General features: G+C 34.7%; 2 protein-coding genes and 1 long non-coding RNA gene across 3 annotated transcripts; 2 read left to right on the forward strand and 1 right to left on the reverse strand.

Annotated features, from left to right (window-relative positions):
• Positions 1 to 1,998: 1,998 nt before the first annotated feature.
• On the forward strand, positions 1,999 to 4,977 carry LOC121412493. The gene is made up of 3 exons (XR_005969612.1): positions 1,999 to 2,140; positions 3,988 to 4,102; positions 4,865 to 4,977. It is a non-coding gene; the product is annotated as an uncharacterized LOC121412493 (long non-coding RNA).
• Positions 4,978 to 7,471: 2,494 nt separating this feature from the next.
• LOC121413197 lies at positions 7,472 to 15,628 on the forward strand. The gene is made up of 5 exons (XM_041605950.1): positions 7,472 to 7,673; positions 9,361 to 9,465; positions 10,657 to 10,807; positions 12,271 to 12,386; positions 13,202 to 15,628. Exons 1-5 carry the CDS (start codon positions 7,590 to 7,592, stop codon positions 13,538 to 13,540), a joined length of 795 nt encoding a protein of 264 aa, XP_041461884.1. The 5' UTR covers positions 7,472 to 7,589; the 3' UTR covers positions 13,541 to 15,628.
• Positions 15,629 to 15,832: 204 nt separating this feature from the next.
• Positions 15,833 to 21,071, reverse strand: LOC121413196 (putative nuclease HARBI1). The gene is made up of 4 exons (XM_041605949.1): positions 20,529 to 21,071; positions 18,018 to 18,284; positions 17,336 to 17,472; positions 15,833 to 16,207 (listed from the first exon to the last, which is right to left on the reverse strand). Exons 1-4 carry the CDS (start codon positions 20,877 to 20,879, stop codon positions 15,928 to 15,930), a joined length of 1,035 nt encoding a protein of 344 aa, XP_041461883.1. The 5' UTR covers positions 20,880 to 21,071; the 3' UTR covers positions 15,833 to 15,927.
• Between the last annotated feature and the right edge of the window lie 874 nt (positions 21,072 to 21,945).

Here is a 21,945-nt window from a genome sequence, read left to right on the forward strand (position 1 = left end):
TTTTTTGCAAAAGGTCATGAATCAATTGCTAATTCCAACAGAATCAAACAAGGGCATAACAACGTATCTCAAAATTTGACAATTTTGAGGGCATCTTATAAAAAACTGTATATTAGAAATATGACCATGGTGGTAAGAAAACATATCATAACAGGTAATCCCGCATTGTCGTTATGAGTTCATTAGAAGAGATCTGTGGAGCGGGCGGTGGAGACGAGCACTGTTCCAATCTTCCTCTAAGATTAACATGAAAAGGTCTACAATACTAGACTACCAGGTAATCTCCTCTTTCAGTCTTGAATGATTTATCCTCCATTGACGATAGTTTTGACAAGAAACCGCGCATTCCTGTACCTCCAGCTCCATGACGTGGGGTCGTCGTGACTCAGCTCCGTTATATACTGTATCTTGAATTATCTAAAGACTTGTATGTCTACCAAACTGATGGTTGTCAACCGTTGTATATGCCGACATTTTTATTGAGGAGTATGATACTGGCGATGATGATAATCATTTTATCAGAGTATGGACCTATGACCATTGACCAGAGCCGCAGCCAGGTCATGTCCACCAGCTAGCATACGGCTTGTTTACGCAGCTACATCTTGCATTACAGTAAAAACAACAGTGTGATGTTGTATACCAGAGATGATCCACGTGAGTAAACTTTCTTTCTTTGGCTGTTATCCTTCGTAGTAGTACAGTAGTACGAATCAAAATAAGTTTGCTACTGTCAAGATTGGATATAGTCACTATTGACTATACCAAAAAGTTCATACTCATCTTGTGACCATTTAAATAAAGTGTCTGGAAAGATGATGAAATCACTGGCGGATCCAGAGGGGCACAGACGGCCCGTCCCCCCCCCCCCTCTTGAGAGGCACAAATAACAATTGTCATGTAAATATGCTGTTGTAACACAAATAAAACCCTCCTGCCCCCTTTTTCGGGGGGGGGGAGGGGTTGTAAAATTTTCCTCAGAAAAATGGGGATCCGCCCCTGAATGAAATGTAATGATATATTTCCCTTCAAGTGAAGTGGTATGGATCCCTTTTTCGTATTTCATGTACTTTTCCAACGTCGGTTTCCGTGTGACACTACCCTACCCCGACTCCCTGTGAACATTATGGTGAATTTGGTAGGCCAATGAGATAAATGGATAGTGTGGTAGGGGGCGTGTAGGATTTTGGTGTTATTATGTAATAAGTTGGTGATTTTATATTCTATATGTATAAACTTTATATAATTTTTTAATTTTGTTTTACAGAAAATCTTTATGAAATACTTCCCCACCCCAACAATCGTTGATTTTTAATCAATTATAATGGAGAAAAATCAAACAAAACTTACATTTCCTCAAAATCGGGAGTAAAATAAGAATGTTGTGACATGCTGAAGTTTGGTCGGGATGCTAATAAAGGCCGATGACGTATTTATATTGTAATTTATGATTTTTATTCCAAGAAATATGAAATATTTGATTCTCTCGATATGATGTGATAAAGGTTCCTTTGATATGCAGAATTGTCATTGTTATAATTTCGAGTGATTTGATGAAGAGTCTCCTTATCGTCAAATTAGAGCTGTTTGTGAAAAATTAAGCAATTTTTTTTTACATGTCGTTAAATCACTTTCTTTATATTTATCTTATTTTGGTTAAATTTTCAGCGAATGCTTGTTCGATGTATCTCTTTTTCTTTTGATCAAGTTTTCGGTGGGAGTGCATTTGCCCTTTAATTTTAACTGATATGATGATTGCATGTTCCGGCCTTGATTAGATTAAAGTTTCTGGCATATGAGATCCTCCAAGGTTTGTTTAATTTTTTTTTTTTTTTTTGGGGGGGGGGCAAGTCTCAAAATATTGTTATAAACGCGAGAAGAATTGAAATTAGGTGTGTGTTTTTAATTTAATGTCATTGCTCTTGACTGTCTCTCAATATATTTGCTAGTTAGCATTCATCTGATTATTTTTTAAACTTTCAGCGTTAAGCTTGTTCAATGTTTCTCTTTTTCTCCAGATTAAGTTTTCGTTTGGAGTGGATTTGCCAATTTGATCTGAAATGATATGATGATCATGGCCCTGGAAAGTGTGAGTGCTGCGTGTGTTACTTTCCATAGGCAAGACCCCCGTGGAATTCCGGTAGGTGTGACCATAGTAGGTCCATCGTGGGACGGACAACATTGTTTTATTTTTTTGCTTGTCAAATTTCTGAGGACTAAAATAGCCCAAAAGAAACCCTCTTTGTTTTCTTCAGTCAAATTTCTCGACTTGATGATGATTCCATTTTTTAAATTCATGGTCTTGATAATGTATTGGCTAGCCGTTAAGTACAGGAAAGGTTCAACCTGAACAGTTAGTTGTAGAAATAGCAGAAAAAATATTGATTAAGGTTTTAGGAAAATACATTAAATATCAAATATCAATAGTTTCAAGGTTTGGATTTGTGAAGTAACAAAGGAGCAGCTGCCCCATATGATAAGTAAGATAAAATACATACATTTATTATTTTTTAATGTTTCGTGATGTCAAATTTTTGTTTGCTTTTGTAAGAGAGGCATGTAGCGCTTGTGACATGATTTGTGTATTGATATACTGAAGGTACAATAAAACCATTTGTTATTTTTTTTTGAGAAAGTGATATTTCATTCATTTTTACCATAGTAACTATATGATATTTAGGAAAGCTGCTCGCAAAAGTCGTCACAAATCAAATAATCCAAATTCTAGTAACTTTTAACTCTTTGATAGGTTTTACTCAAAAACCGCCGATGTTTTTCATATTATTTTTTCTGCAATTTTCACAATAAATAAAAACGTTTTGTTTGTCAGGGTGAAGTTCCCCTTTAAAGGACAAGTCTACCCCAACAAAAACTTGATTGAATAAAAAAAGAAATAAATTAACAAGCGTAACACTGAAAATATCATCAAAATCAGATGTAAAATGAGAAAGTTATTGCATTTTAAAGTTTCGCTTCACTTCACAAAACAGTTATATGCACATCTCGGTCGGTATGCAAATATGAACTGATGACATCACTCACTCACTATTTCTTTTGTATTTTCTTATATGAAATATCTTTATTTTCTTGTCATTGTCATGTGAAATGAAGTTTAATTCATTCCTCCCTGAACACGTGGAATTCCATTATTTCAACATTTTGTGCTTCATGCAAGGAGGTCCTAATCGTCAAATTCGTAAAAATTGAAATATTGTATAATTCAAACAATAAAAAAACAAAAGAAATAGTGAGTGAGTGACATCATCGACTCTCTCACTTGGATGTAACTGGCTCGTTCATATAACTATTTTGTTAAAAATAAGCGAAACTTTTAAATGTCATAACTTTCTTATTTTACATCCAATTTTGATGAAATTTTCAACATTGTTCTTGTCTGATTTTTTTTCTATGGATTCAAATCAACATTTTTCCGAGGTGGAATTGACCTTTAAGGGTGTAGTTGGCATGTGAGGTTCTCTAAGGTTTGCTTTACTTATATTTGTGGGGGGGGGGGGGTCTCACAATATTGTATCATCGCGAGAAGAAGTGGGTTTTTTTTTATTTGATTTTACTTCATGTATGTGGAGTTTTTAACCTACAAAATGTAACTAAACTATGTCAGTACAACTACAGGAAAGTGATAATAAAAAAAATTGATTTTTTTTTTTTATTAAAGATGTCCAAGTGGAAATTATGTCATTGAAAGTCGGACGAGAAGTGGACTTTCCTGCTTAGAAGTTCACTCACTCCCTCATTATCTCTTTAATTATAGTTTTACTTCGATAGTTTTACTTAATTGAATTAAGATGGTGTAAAATGGATGCAAAGAAAATAAGTAAATTTTACTGAGAACTTCCAAAGTAATAATTATTTCAAAGAATTAAGGTAGTTTCTTAACATAATTCAATTAAGTGAATACTAAGGTAATTTTTATACAGTGTACAAAACTGACCACCATTGATTGGTGTCTTGAAAATTATTTTACAGCAACTGGCTGATGGAGAGGGTATGGTTTACGTGCAGACTGGTGACTGAAGGAGTAACCAGAGAATTGGAGATGGAACACCCCCCCCCCTGGAAAAAAAACTGAGGTCATTAGAAAGTAAGTAGCGTAATCTGTCAACACTGTGCAAATAATGTAGTATCATATTTTGTATAATCTTTAACATTCTTTTATTACGCTATAACATTCACTAATGATGTTTCCTTCGCTGTATTTGTACATTTACAAACATGTTATCGATTAAACCTCTTTAAGATGTTTTCTGTTACTATATAAGTGACAGAGAACCCCGTAAATTTTGTTTATTTGTTTACTGAAGGAAAGTGGAAGCATAAAATTGTTATTACGGAGTGTTTTAGTTACAATTAATACTCTGCGAGGTTAGATCATCTTGTATTTTATTTCGGACATGTAATTTGAAACAATATCTTTTAAATGCAAATATTTATTACAGGTCTCCCTACGTGGTTCATTTCAATGAAAAGCGGATTGCAATACATGCATCGCCCGTATGAGGCTATATAGACAATCGGGTAAAGTGGTCATGTCATCGTAAGATACAGAGGCGTATTCTTTTTAACATTTTGTTAAATAGGATAAGATACACTGTTAATCTTGGTCTTCTACTTATTATTTTTACTGAGCGTATCAGTTAATCAGTAAAAATGACATAAAAAGTGTCGAGAATAAAATAAAAAACAACAAATTAGCGTAATTGATTAATTAAATATACTTGTAGATTTTGATTTAAAACAATCATGTTTTTAAGACATGGTTGACGTGCATGCTGATTTTAGTTATTGAATAATGTAGCTTAATTCATACCATCACTATTTTTGTTTTGCTTTCTTATCCGATCAGACATGCTCCACATTTCAAGCAAGAAGGACAGATTTTGAAATCCGACGGGACAATCGTTAAAACAGTTCTTCTAAGATAGAGTGGGCTGGCTACAAAGATCAACGAGGTGGACCATGAACTAGGCGCAGATTATGTAGTTGCTATGCGTCCCTCAAAAAAAGGAAACTGGGATTCTCATATCGTTTTTCTCCTAAGGCAAATTCATTATAATATTTCGTTTGCATTATATTTTCACTTTTATACACACAATTCAATAATTCCTCTAATTTTATACCTAATCTGCCACAAACACTTTACAAATTAAAGGGAATGGTCCAGGCTAGAGATATTTTTTATCTTAATAAATATGGTAAAATTTACAGAGCAAAATGCTGAAAATTTGACCGAAATCGGATAACAAATAACAAAGTTATTGAATTTTAAAGATTTGTATTATTCTGGTGAAACAGTTCTAGGAATGTTTTTATGAATATTCACTATATAGGTTGGCTGATGATGTCATATACCCACTTGTTCTTTTGTATTTTATTATAAGAAATTAGGTTTATTCTAAAATTTTCTACCAAAAACGAAATAATTGGATTGACAACTGATTAAATAAGTGCAACTTATTTTATCATAATGGAGACACATCACTAACTCATGAATGAAAAAATGTTTCAGTTATGATTTTAATGTAATAACACAAAAACAAGGAAAGTGGGGATGTGACTGTGACATCATCAGCCCACCTAATGAATATTCATGACTATGTGCATATAACTGCTATCACAAATTATTGTTTAAAATTCAATAAATTCTTTGTTATCCGATTTTGATGAAATTTTCAGCATTTTGCTCCCTGAATTTCACTCAATTCATTTAGATATAAATATTTTGAGCCCAGACCGTCCCTTTAATGAGCAATACCAGTTTGAAATTTTAATGCCAAAACCATGTTGCACAGAAAATTTGGACAAGATTGGCTTGTGTTACGACACCCGAACTTATTCGACGATTGACTCAATATCATTTCTTTTGTATACATTATTACATATCTCACTGATCACTGAAATAAGAGTGCATTGAGAATGATTAATACCTTTCTGAACAAATCGTTTCTGAAAGTCCTCGATATTTGTTGTTTTAATTTGTCTTGCGTGAATGATTTACCAAGTTTTTGGTCTCAAATTAAAGATGAGATTTAACTCTTACCAAGTATCAAATTCATAGTAAAAACATGTGAAATCTATCTCTAAATACGGGTTCCCTTTTTTGTTGGACGCACTGTCTTACCCCGTCTATTAGGGTCAAGACAATGATAAGGGGCGAAATGCAGTAAGATTTTAATCCGGTCTCCTCCGCAATCAAATTCTGAAATCGATTGAAATTTGGACGCGGAAGTGGACTCCCTGTCTGAATATGATTGGAGGGATTTTAAAAAATACCTACATTGGCGAGCTATAAAGCCCACATGGTCCTGGGAAGCGGGGTGATGGTATGTGTGCCAAATTAGAAATGTCAGGAAAATCACCTTCATTTTTTTTTGACCCCCCCCCCCCTCTGTTTTTGGTTGTCAAATTCTTGGGACCAAAACGACCCTCATTTTGTAGTGAAAACTTTCTCTTTATGTTTTTGGGTCAAATTTTCTTCAGCACCCCTGCCCTCCAAAAAATCGTTCCAAGGGCCATGGATGTCGATTTGTGTTGTGAATTTTGTCCAAGGGGGGGGGGGGTGATCTCTGGTTTCACCCCCCTCCCCTTGAATAGTATGATGTCACGGACCATAGAGCCCTGATTTAACCATTATACATGCGAGCTTGTAATCTGTATTCTTTGGTTATGATCCCCGGGTTATGACCATGAGGTAATTCAGCAACCTTCTTGAATTCCCAGCACAACATCGAAATGCTTCCACAAATCTTAATCTGAGTAATTGATCATTTCTCTTTTTACTGACTTATCTCAACCTGATTATGGTCATCAAAATAAATCCCAACGATTTCCATCACAAAACAATTCTGATTAATTTGGAAAACCGAGAAATAAATGACAAATTGAAAAGAAATACATACAAAAGAAAATAATATTGCGATATTGATTTCTGTCAAGTGTATTCGATCAGACTGACCGACAGAGAGTCTGAATAAAAAATGGGGCTTTAGTTACCTTATTAGAGCAAGCCTTTTATTTCAAGCATAAAGTTGCATGATATAATGAAAAATTTCGAAGAATTTGTTCTTACAGTTTTGTAGATGATGCCGAATTTCGGGGTTGTGTGCGGGAATTTCTTATAGAATCCGATGACAGGGGCAAATAATATATCTGGAAGCGTGACTTTATGTTTTTAAGGCCTTTTCACACCATACGTCTGGTCCATTCAGAATAAATCGTATTTTGCTTATTTTCAGAAAAAGTATTTGAGGTTAAAATTAGCTGTAAATATACTAATATAATCTTTTTGGATGATTTATTTTGGACTCGGTAGTGGACCAAATTGTTTTCGAAAAAGAACCCGAGAATGAAAGAAAAAAAAAGGTTACCAAAAACTTAATTGACACCTGGGCCCCGTTGCATAAAACTTTTGCCAGACTTATTTTTGCCATAGTTTTTCTATGGCAAAAACCTTAGTTTTTGCCAGAGTTTCAAATTCGGTCAAAATTTCATGGCAAAAAAACTCTGGCAAACTTTTGCCAGAGTTTTTTAATTTGCCAGAGTTTTTTAAGACTGAATAAACTTGGACGAGGATGAACGCCGATATCAGCCGATATTGCGATCGGTATCGCTCATGTATGCTGTCTGCTGAAGAAAAAATGGAAACCCCAGTCAAAGTAAGTACGACTTATTTTATTCATTCATATGTATTGATATTTATCAATTTGATCATTCCAAGTCGATAAATTATTTGCAAAAATATCTGTGTATTATTTTGAATCACGATTGGTACCGTAATAGTTAGACCCACGATATTTTGAAAGACGTTTCTTTCGTTCTGTTTTGTGTCGCAAGCACTCGCGATGGTCAGCGTCTTTGCCATGTCTATTGCCGCCGGAGCTTCGGGATGGTAATGTGCAGGTTGCGCTTGCGGCTCGAGCAGCTGCAGCATGCAGCTTACGTTTTTCTGCAGTCTGCATCGGCACATTTGATTTGGAAACTGTCGGTTGATTGTATTAGCCATTGTATTTCTATTGCTATGATCATATATTCTGCTTTATGACTGATATCATAAAAAAAGATTCTATACCTTTTTTAATGAATGAAATTGAATTTTTGATGAAAATGGTTAAACTGTTTGGAAATGACATTGACGGTTTGGTCTTTGGAGAGTTTCCTCAAATTGGCCTAGGCCTATCCCTAGGCTATAGGCCTAGACAGAAATATAGAATTTACCTGAATTTCAGACCCTTCCTATTTCGAAGAGCAAATGCTGGTTATTTGTTTTCCGTTATTTTTTTCTTCAACCAGTCGACTGTGTGCGCGGGGGATCAAAATTTATTCGGCGATGGTTTTTGGCACTAGGCCGAAGTATTCAATCCGTCGGCACGCCATTACTTTTTTTTAGGCTAGTGATTTAAGATGGCCCTGTTTCTCAATCTGCCCTTGTCCCATCTGACAATGGACTACACCATTTGAGATGAGACCAAACAGGGAATTAATCTAAGCCAGAGACTTACATAGATCTAGATCTCATTTACCAATCTAAACCCTTTTGAAAATTTGAGATTTGCTATCTATCCTCACTAGGTTGAATACAGGTACCGGTAGGCCTACTAGTACTACTACTAGTGCCATTCAGTGCAAAAGGCCATCGTCGCATAATTCAATCCTCCGCGCATACAGTCCACAGATTGATAAAGAAAATGCTGACAACAGATTACCCTTGAAATAACAAAAGTATGAAATTAAGATAAATTCCATATTTCTAAATATTTTCGGGAATATTTCAAAATCTTTGAATTATCCCGGGTTGAATACTAGTGCCCATAGGCCATACGGTACATCTTAGCAATTCTTACAAATCCTTTACAAAAAACACACCAAAAATTCTTGCAAAGGAACAAAGTACATAATGTTATTTTTATTAGTCAAATGGACACTATGAGTTACATTGGTTTTCAAAAGGGCACCTTTTATTTTGATCTCATTTTATAGCTAAATTAAATTATAACAATACAGTAAACAAACTGATGAGCATATAAAAATGACCTTGATGAAATGAACGAATCCCTTTAAGGTAATATATCATCTGAAATGTAATTTCATGGGCAATATTTGTTTACATTGAGATTGGTTTTATCTGTTCGAATCATGGTCATAAGTTCCACATTTAGATCCAAGTTTACAACCATCAAACTAGTCTTTAAAAAAGCCATGGTTAAAGTCACCCCAAATAGAAAATACTTAACATTAAATCATTCAAATTGAAAGAAAACTAAATGCAAATATTTGTATGGCTTTATCTCTAAGTGGAATTTTGTGATCGTCTAATAGATTATTTTCTCATTCAATTTCTTACAGCTGAAAAAGTCAAGATACACTCTTGAGCAGTTGCAGTGTATGTGCGACTTTGTGCGGATCAATCACACACGATTGTTTGGTCAACCTTTGTCGCCATGTGAAAGGGTAAGATATACAGTATGGAAGCTAAATTTAAAAACTGCGCAAATTTTAATTGCTACCATTTTTATTATATGCCTGTCCTAGACGGTACACGGTATCACGCTCATTGTCCGTCTGTTAACTTTACCTTGTAAACGTGGTAACTACAGTTTCTTTCTTTACGAATAACTTAATGTTCCATGTTGCAGGATGGCGCATTATGTGTTCACCTTAGCAACACTCTTGTTTGTATTTATAGATGGGTTTCTTTTTTTTTTTTTGGTAGTCCTTGGCCCCGTCTTACAAAGAGTTATGGTTGATTTGATTAGTGTCTTAATTAATCTATGAAAAACGTGCTCAATGTCCTCTGTATACAAGAGAAGCACAGTGAATTTTCACGAAAACAATGAATGCTTGAATATACATCATAGCTAGAAAATGTTTTGAACAAACATGAATAATGGATGTCGACATTGCTGGCCATCCATAATTGCGATCGATTGGATCAATCGCAACTCTTTGTAAGATGAGGTTCAGGGCCCTGTTGTACAAAGAGTTACGATTAATCCAATCCATCACAACTATGCAAAGCCAGCAAAGTCAACATATAAAATGCATGTTTGTTAAAAAAATTCTAGATATGAATCCATATCCATAAATTCATTGATTTATTGATAATTTGGGGTGTTGTACAAAGGACATTTTGCAATTTCCCTGTAGAAAAAAATATGACACTGATGGATTTCCATAGAGTTACGATAGGTCGGATCAATCGCGAGTATTTGTACAACAGGGCCCAGGATCCCGTCTTACAAATAGTTACGATTGATCCCATCAATGATAACTCTATGGAAATCCATCAGTATCATAATTTTTTCTACATAAAATTTTCAAAATGTCCTTAGTAAACAAATGTGAACACACCAAATCATCAAGAAAGCAATGAATTTATGTAATTTTTGTCATATCTAGAAAACATTTTGAACATTCATGCATTTGAAATGCTGACTTTGCTGGCGGTCCATAGTTGTGATTGATTGGATTAATCTCAACTCTTTGTAACACATTTTGATGAATATTTGTGATAAAGAGAAGAAGCTTTCCCTTAGCAGATTTTCTTTTATTTTTTAGACCATATACATATTTACTTAAGAGTGTCAATTTAGTTTACTGCAAGAAAAACTATTTTTTGGTCTGTTTGCATTTCGATTAAAGGTTGCTGATACAAGGAGAAAGGCGTGGGAGGAGCTATCAGAGCAGCTAGCGGCTCTTGGCTGTCCAGGCCGCACAGCCTCCAACCTCAGGCAGTCTTGGAGCGATTTGAAGAAGAAAGCCAACGAATATGCCAGGCAAAGAAATAAGACTGGTACGTATTTTCATTCATTTTAAAAGTAAAGAATTAAGTTTAATATATCAACTTAAGCTTTAAGAGATCTATGACCTTTCATCTAGTTATTTTTTTAGAAGATATGTCATGCTAATCATTCAACAACTATTTTTATGCCTCTGTCAATTGTAGGTGGATGCAGGGAGGCGGGCTGGATTTTGGGTTGTCTCATTTTTCTGGCCTTGTTGATTTCTTTATTGTGATAAGAAAAGAAATTTTAACTTCCAATTTTTTGTAAGTATGCATATGTAGGAGTGACAGCAGGCAGTTTCAGGTCACATGACTAAGGTCAAAGGTCATTTAGGGTCAATAAACTTTGATGGGGGGGTATTTGTTGAATTACCATCATAACTTAAAAGCAAATGGGCCTGGTTCATAAAACTATAGAGTAATCAAGTATCACTGATCATCCTTTGTGAATTTCAGTTCAAGCGACAATGGTCAAAGGTCATCTATGATCAATAATCTTTGGCCATGTTGGGGATAATTGTTAAATTGATGTCATAACTTTGAAAGTTTATGAATATGTTTATGAAATATGGATTTCATGAAAACTATTACTGTGTATAAAATGAGACTAAGTTAGTATTATTATATTAATGATTTAACTTCAAACTTGCCAAATGTATATAGGAGTTATAATTTTTAGCTCATCCGGCCCGAAGAGCAAGATGAGCTTATGCCGTGGCGTGGCGTCCGTCCACAATTTCAAAATGCTACTCCTTCGCCATTTCAAGTCCGATTTCAATTCTGTTTGCTTTATATGATAGCACTAGGTGGGGCAGTCAAAACTTCTACTCAGAATTTTTAAATTCATTGAATATGCTAATTTATGCGCAATTTTCAAAATTCACGTAAAATGCTACTTCTTCTTTATTTGTTGACCGATTTTGATTTTTTTGCTTCCAAGGTTCTACACAGAGTTAAGAAACTTTAACTAGATAATAATTAATACTTAATTCATATGAAATTTATTCATAGATAACAAAAAATGCTTCTATGTCATTTCTTCATCAATTTCAATTCTATATCCTCAATTTATGTCACCAATGTCAACTGGGCTGAAATTAAAATTGTGTTAAATTGTGTTGCGAGATACCGGATGAGCTCCACATCATTGATGTGCTAGTTCTTGTCGCAATGGCGGAGGCATACATGTCAAATCTTTAAAATGGAATCATAGCTATTCTTAATATTCCAGTCTTAGAGTTATTGTTTGTGCACACTTCCTAACTGATCAGTGTTTGGGAATGACTTCAGTTCATAATCTGTTATTAGCAATTTCTTTTGTGTCAGGGGGAGGAGGGGGGAGTTGAGTCATCATCAACCCCATGGTATTGGTCGTGTCTACTCCCTTTTTTAGATCATTCTACCGTCCCTCTTTGTTTGCATTGAGAAAGTTTATAATTATGTAACGTTATTGATTTTTGTTAAATCTTCAGGAGGAGGAACGTGCAAAATTAAGCCCAAAATGGAAATGATCTTGGCAGCGATGCGGGACAAGGCAGTTTATGGGATCCGGGGCATGGAGACCGAGACAGGGGCATCAGAGAAACCGGTTGGTTTAATAGAAAAGTTTCAACAATCAAATAGATGACATATGTGAAATTACATACATGCCTTGAAGAAGGATCATTTATTTTAATTCCAGCTATTCTTGAATTCAGGCATTAATTCAATGAGCATATTTGGATTGGATATTCTCCACGATTCTTCTCACATGGCTCTACTTGAGAATCTAAAGGGGCAAGGTTATTTTAAAGAGGACAATGAAAGGAAAGGGAAGGTGATGCTTCAAGGTCATTTTAAATTGGCACCAATAGTAAAACCTTTTTATTTTTTTTGCAATGGGACATATGCACTGGATTACCACAGTTATTTCAAACACTCAGATAAGAAGAGCATTTGTTTCTCCCCAGATGAAATGATGTATAATGATTTAATTGTGTAAATATTCAAATTTTAGGGGAAAAAAAAGTTCTTATATGCACTTTTCCAATAGAATGTCTTTATTTTATTTTGAATTTTTAATATGAATAGTGTTTCTTTTCCTTTACAAAACGTGATAAAGACACTAGGATATTGTTTTTATATATTTCAGTGTTCTTATGGATTGATGTGCATAACTGAATAGGGGAATATAAAGGGGAAGAAAGAAAGTGGGGAAAAAGAGGGGTTTGTTTATCTGATTTTTCTCCTTTCTCTGTTCAAATCATATTAATTCATCCTGGAATACCAATTTATATGAGCTTGGAATTGGGTTAAGATTTTGAAATGAAAAAAATGTTGAATCATAGTCCATTCCAATGTTCAATACGAAATGTTTAAATATGTAATTTAAGTCAAGTTTAATTTTCTTTTGTTGATGTGCAGCTATCACAAAATACGGCAGCCTGTGCCATGCTCGCTGAGATGGGGAATCCGGAGGAAGAGGAGGAGGAGGTTGAGGAGGTGGTCGAGGAGACTGTGGTCAAGGAGGCATCGAAGGAAGAGGGGGGTCAAGGAGGTCATGCAGGACGCCAAGACGTCCAGCATAAGAGAAGGTGTTCTGTGCGGTATGACCAGCACACAGAATACCAGGAGCGTCTGTTGCAAGTTCAGCAGGAGACGCTCAGAACGCAGCAAGCTATGCTGCAAACATTTAATAACATCCATGATGTTTTTAAAGAGATTAGAAATAGTTTGCAGCAGTTTGTTAATGGACATCAGTAGTGATTCTGGACAACTAGGCCCAAATTCAAAAAGGTGGTTTTTAAAACCATTGGTTGAACCCATGGATGCAAGTTTCTTGTATGAATTATGCTTATTTGCCCTGCATAGTAATAAATATTCTATGCTGATGTGCGCTTATGTCACAGTGCGCCAAATTAATGACCATGGTTAAGGACGCTAGTTTTATTCATGAGTCCACTATTTGAAGAGTGGACTCATGGATAACCATGGCAACTGTCGTTAATTTGGCACACTGTGACAATAGAGAGCATCAACCTTGGACCTTTTTTTAATAAATGTAATTTATACAGGAAGTCTGCATAAACCATCGGTTCATCCGATGGTTTTAAAACTTACCTTTGTGAATTTGGGCCTTTGTCTTTGAATCATTTTTGTTTGTATGTAGCTACTGATTCCATTAACAACTACAATAGCTTGCCTGTGTTTTGAGTTACTCTTGCTGAATTTTACAGCACGCATCAACATTTTATTGGTATTCCACCTTTTCTTATGCTGTTCTCTTGGCCTCCTGCTAATAGCTCTATACAGTATTATCATATGCAAAATATTAATGTTAATTGGTAGAAATCCATACAACAACCTTCATAACATGGATATTGTTGGTCTCACAATATTTGATTTTTTTATAAAGAAGCAAATTTTACATTTTAAAATAACCTGTGCTATGTAATGTATTTATGATTCATCTTATCAACTCTTAACTTCAATACTTCATATTTTCAGGAATTAATATAGAAATTATTTCCTTAGATGTTTTAATCATCTGGAGATTTTGTAGCAATGGAAGAAATAAGTAGACTGAAAACTTGATGAATATTGTTTAGAACTTGTAGTAAAGTCAACTTGAACTTTGGTAAATTTGAAAAACCATACATTTAGCAAATATTATGTAAATGAGTACAAATAATGACAAAGACTACATTCTTCTGAGTTGAGAATGTTAAACTTCAAATTTTATTCATTTCTCAGTAGATAGAAGATAATGTTATTCATTCAGTTCATTCAATTTGAATCAATGCCTTGCGATGCAACACAAACATTTTGGTGCTGAAATCTTTATCTGAATCCCTCTCTAAGAATAGTTCAATGTTCACTTATACATTTTCATAATCCAAATCTGAGTAAAATTCTCTATTATTCAACTCTGAAATATTTTTTTTTACTAAAGAAGTGACAAGTACAAAAACATTTCCTCCAATATTATAACATCATTGATGTGGGTTTTTTTCCCATTATCTTGTTTCAAAATGTGTGACTGCATCAAATTTTCAGTGTCACTCAAGACAAAAGCTCAAGTAAATCAGAGTGAGTAAAAATTAGCCATCCTTTCACTCTCAATCTTGATATCTGTGTTTAGCATATCGTAGGAACCCAGGTGACACTTGCTATATTGTGATGTTTCACAAATTACTTCTGATCATGTACACCAATGCTTTATATTCTAGGGTTATCCTAAGAGAATTAAATTGATTCTAGAGTTGATGCATAAACCAATTTTCATGGGATTCATGACCACATTCCATGTGATCCTTGCCTGTTGCATCTGATTCTCACAGCATATATGAAGGAATATATATTAAGATGATTTATAGGTACGCAGGTTTGGGTTTCTTTCCTAATTTCATAATCAACCATTTGGAGGTATGATTTACTCTATCATTGGAAAATTCAATACAGTAACAGAACCATTCAATATGATGCTCACTGTGTGAATCTTTCACCATGAAAGTCAGGGTCAAAATAGACGACATAGAAGGATACAGTATTTGCAAAAGTGCTTTCTGTATATATATATACTCCAAGAACATTTATGCATCTATGTTTGTATACGTATGAATAACAATTATTTTCATTGTCTCCAAAGGTGCACTTTTTGGTAAGATTTGTAGTCAATCATTATGGGGCATTGCTTGTGACTACAACCTCTCATTCTTCATAGATCTTAGGCACATGTATATCTATTCACATTTACTTTTGTGGGTTTTGTCACTCAGCCAATCCCAAACTCTACCACATGTTAAATGATAATTAGATCATTGTGTAATTGGAGGTTATGCCTTATGCTAGAAAAGACCAATAACCTAAGAGCAAAGTTGAAGTAAAGTTGGTGCCTTGAACATCAATGGTTTATGATTCAGAAGTTTTTAACTGGTCAAAACAATATGATTTGTCGTGAAATGATATAAATCAGAAATAAAGTGCAATTGTAAATACAATGCCATCAAACTAGTTACAATAACTGTAACACCTTTCCAATAAATTATTTGAAAAATGTCAATATAAAATAAAACGAAAGCAGGACATGGCTTTCAATTTAAACAGAGCAATGACAATGGGGAAAATGTGCATGGTTAATCCAAATCAGTTCAAGCAAAATAATCATTTATAATTGCCTGTCTAACAGCAGCACCAGTGGGCTCATTTCCTTCTGGCTCGTGGGGATTGACATCTTCATCAACTTCCATGTGGTATTCTTGTTCTGGTTCTTTCAACTCCTTGCTTATATTAAAGAGAACACAACAAGCGATGATGATGTCGCTGGCCCTTTCTGGGGACATATTGATGCCACCACCCAACAAGCATCTGAATTTATTCTTGAGCTGCCCATTGACTTGCTCGATGAAAACCCGTGTCTTACAGTGTGCTCTGTGTGCAATAAAAGTAGATTTGGGAGCAAGTTACATGTAAAGTCAGATTTAAATTCCTTGTGAGGATTTCCCCTCCTACATAATGTAAAATGAAATATTCTCAATATCCTGCATATAGTATTTGCAAAATTGAAATGAAATGAAAGACTTGAAACTTCAGTTTAAATGTCAAGTCCACTCACAAAAAAGTTGATTTAAATCAATAGAGAAATTTCAAACCAGAATAACGCTGAAAATTTGGTCAAAATTGTATATTATATAAGAAAGTTGTGACATTTTAAAGTTTCGCTTATTTTGCACATAACAGTTCTATGCTCAACTCAGTTTTATGCAAATGAAAGAATTGATGATGTTACTCGCTTACTATTTTATTTGTATTGTATTGTTTGAATTATACAATATTTCTATTTTTTACAGATTTGACAATTTTGTTTGAACCACAAAATGGAAGACGAACACAAGACAATGGAATTCCCATGTTCAGGGAGGAATGAAACTTTGTTCACGTGATAATGAGTAGAAAATTAAAGTATTTCATATTCATGTAACGAAAAACACAATAGATGGTGATTGGGTGATGTCATCAGTTCCCTTATTTGCATACAAACCTAGATGTGCATAAAACTGTTTTGTGATTTTATTTTAAAATTTTTTAAAATGTCATAAATTTCTTATTTTAGATCTGTTTCTGATCAAATTTTCAGCGTTATAAGCATGATTTCCATCGTTATATTCAAATCAGCTTTTTGTTGGGGTGAACTTGTCCTTTAAGCTGCAAAAATTTATTTATTTATGTTTTCTTTAGACAGGGTGGTCTCTTCAGTACATAAAAACTGCTTTTCGAGAGAGCCCTTTACGCTGCAAATTTGATCAATGTTGGGTGACAGGCTATTATATTTATCATTTCAGAAATGCTTTCATTTGTGTATTGATGAATGCAGTTTAGTGCTTAAATAATTAATTCATTTCTGATTTATATGTTATGCCAAATTTTATTTATTAATCTGCTGTATATATGTATATATGTAAATTTAAAAACATTCTATAATGTGTTTATCAAAACGACACATGATTGCTGAGCATTCATTGATAATTTTATACTTGAATATTATTAAAATTTATTCACCTGTTATATGCTCTTTCAGCATTGTTTTGTGGCTCTCGAACTGGTGTCATGAGCCATGGCTCCAGGCGATATCCTGCATCACCCAGCAGGATACCTTGCAGCTCGCCATCAGCAAACCGTCGTCCAATGGCACTGTTCTGTTGATTTAAAAGAAAAGGGACCTTGTCAATATTCACTTACATATTTCAATACACAAACAAGGGATACAGTGACCATTGAAATCAAAATATGACTTTATTATAAATTCAGTTGTAAATTGTTAATAATGAGTTCTTTGGTCTATCACTTTTAACTGTTCTTAATAAATCATAAGTTTCCTGTATTATCTATCTTGGATTGCAAATGAAATTAGTTTAAATGTATTATTTGAGAATTGAATTGTTTGAAATAGGAGAAAGGGAGAGAGAATGGGTATACAAAAAAGAAAGGAGAGTATTTACTATTAAGAAAGAGAAGTCTTGAGTTGTGGCTAATTTCATTGAGAAAAAGTCACATTTAGGTTGGCTCCCTTCTATGAAAATACTACAAATACGATACCATATTTATTTATTGATGTAAGTGGCCCATAAAAGAAACATTTTAGAATTGTTATTCCCCCACCCCCTGTACAATAGATATTATATAGCTATCATATTGCATTGATATACGATGGTGGGGGGGGGCATTTCTTGAATATAATTACCCTCAAGATGCGGCTGTCGTGGGTGCTTCCTGGCCATCTGGCGACGACATTCAGTAGTTTGTAGGTGTGGTCGCAAATTAGTTGAACATTCAGTGATTTGCGACCCTTTCTGTTAACATAGAGGTATTCATCCTCACCTAGGGGAGCCCCCAACAGATTCACATGTGTCCCATCCACAGCCCCCACCACATTCGGGAAATGGGCCACTCCGTAGAAGCCTACTTGATGCTCTCGAATGTCTTCCATTGACTGGGGGAACTTGATCACCTGTACATTTAATGAAATTTTTGGAAAAAAAACATTAAGGGTAGTGGGGGTCATGTGTGCTGAGCTGAATGAAATGAAGACTGCATGATTTTGAAAATTGACTCAAGGAACATGAGAGTTTATATGATTTATTATCTATTTTAGTTTCATTTGGCGCAGGGTAGCCCTTTCAGTTATTTGACTGATTTACACAGGGGCATTGCATCATGATGACAAACTTTATAAACAAAAAGTTACATGCAATTAAAATAACATTGCAGAAAAGGTACAAATGAAAAAAGGGGATCTATAAACTACAGCTTCAGCAGGAATTATTTTACATTTAGTTTCCAATACTTGAATGAGTATGGAATCCATAAATTATAAAAGTGGAGTATATTCCAGAGGGAATAATATTGAAGGTATTTCTACATGATTCAGTATTGGATATAGAGGGGCGTTTTAAGGGAGTTTGAAATGTAAGGTTCTGTGAATGATTTTCTCAAAGAGGTTGCATAGGCTTGTTCTGAGAACTAGGGAAGCCAAAAATAACTAGATTAAAAAATAATGGGTCTTATCTCCCAAAATGAAGCTGATTTCATATATATGTGTTAGAGAAATCAGTTATCAATTATTATATTGGATTCTACAGTAATTGTTTTACAATGTTTTATATTTTGATGTTATAATGTTTTATGAAAATTACCAATGTGGATAGGCCTATTTCAGAAAATGATATTTTTAAAAAACTTTACCAAGAAATTTATAGCAACAAAAAAATTGAAAATATGGTTTTACAAAATGTTATCATGAACTTTAGATAATGGTAGTGAGGAGGGGTAGTGTGACTTATGAAACAATTTTGGAATGAATTAAAGGTGACCCCCCCCCCCTCCCCCCATCGACCCCTATTTGACTGGTCATCATTGGCGGTGGAAGCCAAAAAAAAATTAGGGGGGGGGGTCTACCTGAAATTTTGTGATGGACATATGAAAAAAAATATTTGACAAGCAAAAAAAAAGGTCATCAACCTAAATTTTAGGGGGGTTCACAGGAAACAAAACCCCACCCCCTATTAATTTATCCTATCTCTCTTATTTTGTATGTCATTGTTCTTGGACAGCTTCATCCCAAGGAGTTATCAATTTTAAAGAAATAAAACGATCTTTAATCATGTTTTTTTTTAGATCTTTCAATGGTTCTTCATATTCCCCCCCCCCCCCCCCAATTTTTTTCTCTGTCAACTGTTGAAATTACCCGTGACAAAACCCCCAAACAAAATTGATTTGCCTTGTGAGCTGGCGCCCTAGCTATATAAGCACTTGCACAGCTACTGCGCCACTGCAAGCACTGGCGCTGGCCGAAAATTCCCGAATTTCAGTGCATGCATGACCATCATCATAATGCATGGAGGAGTTTGGGGCTGAGCTCACTCGTCAGCTGAGCTGTGCCGGGTCGGGAAGGAAAGAATATTTGAAGGTTACACCCTTTCCCAAATCATCAACCAGTTTCATGAAGTGACAAACTAACTGAGAATTCTCATTTTACATATTGGCTGTCATAGGTGAGATTGATATGTCGATTGATTTTGATAAGTGATCGAACGCGCTGTTCCAACTTTTTTTTGAGTGTGTGGGACTGGGCCGTAACGACGACCATCAATTTTTTCCTCCTGAAAAGTAAACCGAGTACAAGTCTGTTCTTTCGTTAAAATAAGGAATCGCAAACTTTTTTTGTATTTTAGTTTATTTGAGGTGGTTTTTCTAGATATGAATTACAAACCATGTAAATATTTGGATCTATTTCGGTGGTTGAATGGTTAAAAACAGCAAAAATAGCGATGGTTTGTACAAATGAACGATAAGTAAACAGCACTGTGCCGTCACTATTACATCCCGCGGCGGGGCTACAGCTGGCAGCCGACACTGCCACTCTCGGTAATCGTCTGTGGCCATGGTAACAAAAAAAATAAAAGGGCACGAAGTTCAACTTCAATCAAGTAATTTGAAGACTTAAAACAGCTTCATGGCATAATTTATAACCCATTTTTTAAAAGAAATATGTTGGATCTAAGTCTTATATAGTATAGATCTACTACTAAGGCCTAAGTTAGACATTTCAAGCTCAATACAATACATAAATCTTTGAGTATTGCAGTGTTGACAGTCATGGAAATTTCAATAACTTTCCTTCATCCACTTCACTCATGATGACCTTAAAATAGGCCCTAATAATTATCAAATAGATGAAATTATCTATAATTACCTCATTTCTTAGCTGATACAAGGCTAAGGTCACTCTCCGTATCGTCCTTGATGCTGTTGACAGATGTATTCCGTGTATGACACTGGTGTTCGTAAGCATCGATCCGGTCGCGAAGTATCGTAAGGTGATAAATACTTGCAAACTGGCAGGTAGAGCAAAATTTCTTCTCGTCGGATGCTCAATATAGGGAGCGAGTCTGTTAATGATGTGAACGCATCCCTGCCTGGAGAATCTATATAACTTCAGCATTTCACTGTCGTCGTAGATGTCCAAGGGATGCGTTCGATCTCTAAAGACTCGCTCCCGTCTCAAGACAGCTGCCTGCTGTATGGCATACAGTAGAGCAGCCATCTTGAAACTACTTTGCCAGAGTTTTTAGGACTTTGCCGGAGTTTTTAGGACTTTGCCGTTGGTACAGGAGCTACGGCAAAAACCCACTTACTTTGCCGGAGTTTTTTTAAAGTTTTGCCGTAAAAAACTCCGGCAAAGTTTTATGCAATGGAAAACTCCGGCAAATTTTTTTTTGCCGTAGTTTCTGATTTTTTGCCGTAGTTTCTGATTTTTTGCCGTAAAAAAACTCCGGCAAAAGTTTTATGCAACGGGGCGTTGGTATCTGGTTACTTGCCTCGTGTCTGAATTAAAAAAAAAGATCATATATACACCATGCAAGTAACACATCTGCTCTTTAATTTGATAAATCAATTTAAAAAGTGTCTTTAAAAGAACAACGTTCTATTTCTTTAAAATTATGCTTGCACATGGGTAACAGAAGATTGCTGATCATCAAAAAAATGGAGTGACTATTTATTCCGAAAGCCAGCTTGTAAAAAGTCTTCATTTATTTCAAGATTTTTTTTTAAATAGAACTTCACTTGTACTTAAAGGTCAAGTCCACCTAAGAAAAAATGTTGATTTGAATCGATAGAGAAAAATCAGACAAGCACAATGCTGAAAATTTCATCAAAATCGGATGTAAAATAAGAAAGTTATGACATTTCAAAGTTTCGCTTATTTTCAACAAAATATTTATATGAACAAGCCAGTTACATCCAAATGAGAGAGTTGATGATGTCACTCACTCACTATTTCTTTTGTTTTTTATTGTTTGAATTATACAATATTTCAATTTTTACGAATTTGACGATTAGGACCTCCTTGCCTGAAGCAGAAAATGTTGAAATAATGGAATTCCATGTGTTCAGGGAGGAATGAAACTTCATTTCACATAACAATGACGAGAAAATAAAAATATTTCATATTTCATATAATAAAATACAAAAGAAATAGTGAGTGAGTGATGTCATCAACTCTCTCATTTGAATGTAACTGGCTCGTTCATATAACTATTTTGTTGAAAATAAGCGAAACTTTAAAATGCCATAACTTTCTTATTTTACATCCGATTTTGATGAAATTT

The sequence above is a fragment of the Lytechinus variegatus genome, chromosome 4 (assembly GCF_018143015.1).
Source record: "Lytechinus variegatus isolate NC3 chromosome 4, Lvar_3.0, whole genome shotgun sequence".
In the NCBI taxonomy this organism is placed as follows: Eukaryota; Metazoa; Echinodermata; class Echinoidea; order Temnopleuroida; family Toxopneustidae; genus Lytechinus; species Lytechinus variegatus.